Genomic DNA, 3,384 nt, shown 5'->3' on the forward strand with positions numbered 1-3,384 from the left:
CCTCCCACTTCTTTCTTTGAAACCCCCTTCTAACCTTCTTCGGTGGTTCTTTTGTTGGGTCGGTTGGGTCACCAGATTCTTCCTTGCTGGCTTGCGCGGCAGTTTTGGCTATGATTAGGTCCACTTCGGTTGGCTATTCAACTTCTACCAACAATGCATGATGGTGAAGTTTTTCCTCCCCAACTTCTTGAAGACCATACACACACGAGAAGGCTACAAAATAAAACATTGTCAATAAAACTATGCATATCCGGCCAATGATCAACAAAATTATTTATATCCAGTGACAAAAGTGTGCATATCTGGCCAATGGTCAACAAAACAAAGCATATCCGACTACAAAACTGTGCATATACGATCAATGATAAACAAAACTAGGCATGTCCGGCTACAAAGCTGTGCAAATCCAGCTACAAAACTATGCATATCCGGCAAGTGATCAACAAAACCATGCATATCCGGCTAGTGATCAACTAAACTGTGCATATGCGGCTAGTGATGAACTAAACTATGCATACCCGATCAATGATCAACAAAACTATGCATATCCAGCTAAAAAACATTGCATATACGGCCAAATGAACTTACTTGCTCGGTCATTTGGGCACCACTAGGCACCGTGCGATGAGATGCGCCAAGTTGCCGCAATACTTCGACATGGCCTCTTGGATTGTGTATCATCAACGGTTGAGGGACTTAGGTTCACGGTTGCAGATGACCACGTTGGAGTAGCGCGCGAAATGTTTGTGTTCATGGAATCATGTGGGAATGTCCCCAAAATTGAGCCCTTCTCCTCTGTGCCATGAATCGGATCGAGGCTAGTGGCCAACCATGCAACGAGCAAGAGCTCGTCCTCCCGTATGTTGAATCTTTCTCCTCTACCCTTCTTCTTTGGATCACTTGCAAAATCATCTAGATCATCATCTTCATCGTCCTCACCCTCCTCCATATCCTCCTCCGCCTGTCCGGTAGCCCGATCCTACTTCTGTGTGCCCATGCCGGTCTGCTGCGTGCCGGTCTGGGTGTAGCCCTCACTAGTGGAGAAATGGCTAGCCATAATTTTTTGTGGCACGCCATTTTCAGTCAATACCAGCACTATCTTTTTTTAAAGTAGTGTTGGCGTCGGCATAATTCGTACGTCATCGCTAGGGCCTTAATGATGGAAGGAATTTTATTAGGCACCACTTGTATGGAGGTCTGTCTCGATCGATGTCGCGTCTCCGAGAAGTGGAAATTAACCATCTTAGGAGTGGCGGCCTGCGAAAATGGTGAGTGGACCTAAAATCTAGCGAAGTTGGTCTAGATTCTAGAGACAATAATACCTTGTGAAAGTATAAAATTAATTCCAATACAAGACAAGCAATAAATATCTTAGATATTCCATCTATACCTTTTAAAATCTAGTAAAATGAAGGAAGTCATTTCTTATTTTTTTTCATAAGAATGCCGACCTATCTCTAATTCTAACACAAATACTAGGAACGTCTCGACGATGTTGTCGTCTGAGGACGTACGGAGGTATATCTCCGACGAATCTCATGGGATTCAGGCGGCGTTGATCTTGGGCGGATTCCCGCGGACCCAGTCTTCGTTCATGTGTCTTTTGGTTAGATTCTTCTGACATATGCTTCGCTTCATCGACGGTGATTATTGTTCTGGTGCGTCGGTCCTACGGGGTCTTACCATGACGAATTTCCGACTGTCTACTGCATAAAGTTTTTTCCAGCTCTCGTGTGTGTGGTGTGTGTGTGTGGGGGGGGGGGGGTTGACGGTCGCACGTCTTCGCCTCGCGTAGGCCTAAATGAAATTTTGATTATTTTGGTGTTCCTTGTACCGCCATGACAGAAAATAGATCGCAAGTTTTTCCACAAATAAAACATAAAATATGTACTTCTACCACAGCCCACCGGTGAAGTTGTTGCTTGCTAGGACCAGAGTGCGGAGGTTCACGCAGTCGAGCAGGTCCTTCGGTATGCTTCCGTTCAGCGAGTTGTTGCCCACTGAAAAGAACACGAGGCCCTGTAGCTGGCCAAGCCCCGCAGGCAGGTGCCCTGTCAACTCGTTTGATGACATGCTCGCGTTGGACAGCAACGTGCAGTTGGTTATGCTCGCCGGAATTGGGCCGGAGAGCGAGTTGCTGTGGATGATGAGCTTCCCGAGATTCCGGAGCGCCCCGATGTTCTCCGGCAGCGGGCCAGACAGGGAGTTGTTGCTGAGCGACAGGTATGTCAGGTTGACAAGATTCGTCAGAGACAACGGAACCGTGCCGGTGAGCCGGTTATCATGGAGCGTCAGCGTCTGGAGCGACCGGAGCTCGCCGAGCTCCGGCGGGATCGAGCCGGTCAGCTGGTTCATGGACAGCCCAAGCGATAATAGCTTCGTGCACCGCCCCAGCGAGCTCGGGATCTCGGACGACAGCGCGTTGTCGTACAACCGCAGCGCCTCCAGGTTGACGAGCTCCCCGAGCTCGCGGGGGATGGCCCCGGTGAAACGGTTGCTGTATATGTTGAGCAAGGTGAGGTTCTTGCAGCGGCCAAGCGCCGACGGGATTGGTCCGGAGAAGCGGTTTTCCAACAGCTGAAGAATCCAGAGGTGCGAGAAGTTCCCGATCTCCGGCGGGATCGAGCCGGACAGCTTGTTGGTGCTGAGGTCCAGCGACTTCATCTGTGTGAGCTTGGCGAATGACGGCGGAAGCTCGCCGTCGAGATTGTTTATAAAGGCCGAGAATATCTGGAGTTTGTCGAGGTCGCCGATGCAAGCGGGGAGTTGGCCGGTGAGGTTGTTGATGCCCAGGCCGAGCGCCCACATAGCCGAACAGTTGCAGAGGCTGCTGGGGATGACTCCGGTGAGCGTGTTGGTGGTGAGGTCGAGGAGCTGCAGGTTCCCCAGGTCGCCGAGCTCCCGGGGGATGCCGCCGGCGAAGCTGTTCTCGGTGAGAATGAGCTGCTGGAGCTCGCCGAGGCGGCCGAGCTGCGGCGGGATGGCGCCGGTGAAGCCGTTCTCGGTGAGGTCGAGGAGCTGGAGCGTGGAGATGTTGCCCAGGAACGGCGTGAGCGCGCCCTGGAGCTGCGTCTGGAGCAGCTGGATGGACGTGACGCGGCCCGCGCCGTCGCAGGCGACGCCAGTCCAGTTGCAGTGCCGCGGCACCCCGCCGCGGACGGCGTCGCCGGCCCCCGCCGTCCAGTTGGACAGCGCGCCCAGTGGGTCGGCGGTGACGCCCTTCTTGAACGCCAGCAGCGCCTCGAGGTGCAAGGGTGCCGACGCGTCCGCCGCGAGCAATGCCGCCGCCAGGCAGACAGCGAGAACGGGCGGCAGCAGCCAAGTGTGACGTGCCACCATTTCTAGTGCGATCTTTGTTCCTTGCAGACTTCAATCTCATGTGAA

At 52.9% G+C, this 3,384-nt stretch overlaps 1 protein-coding gene across 1 annotated transcript; it reads right to left on the minus strand.

The window, feature by feature from the left end:
- Nucleotides 1-1,794: 1,794 nt before the first annotated feature.
- LOC123042095 (LRR receptor-like serine/threonine-protein kinase FLS2) lies at nucleotides 1,795-3,384 on the minus strand. The gene has a single exon (XM_044464619.1). The coding sequence runs from the start codon at nucleotides 3,337-3,339 to the stop codon at nucleotides 1,894-1,896; it is 1,446 nt and encodes a 481-aa protein (XP_044320554.1). The 5' UTR covers nucleotides 3,340-3,384; the 3' UTR covers nucleotides 1,795-1,893.

This window comes from Triticum aestivum, chromosome 2B, assembly GCF_018294505.1.
Source record: "Triticum aestivum cultivar Chinese Spring chromosome 2B, IWGSC CS RefSeq v2.1, whole genome shotgun sequence".
NCBI lineage: Eukaryota > Viridiplantae > Streptophyta > Magnoliopsida > Poales > Poaceae > Triticum > Triticum aestivum.

Coding starts and splice junctions, on each gene's coding strand:
- LOC123042095 (XM_044464619.1), bottom strand. CDS start 3,339: ATGGTGGCACGTCACACTTGGCTGCTGCCGCCCGTTCTCGCTGTCTGC.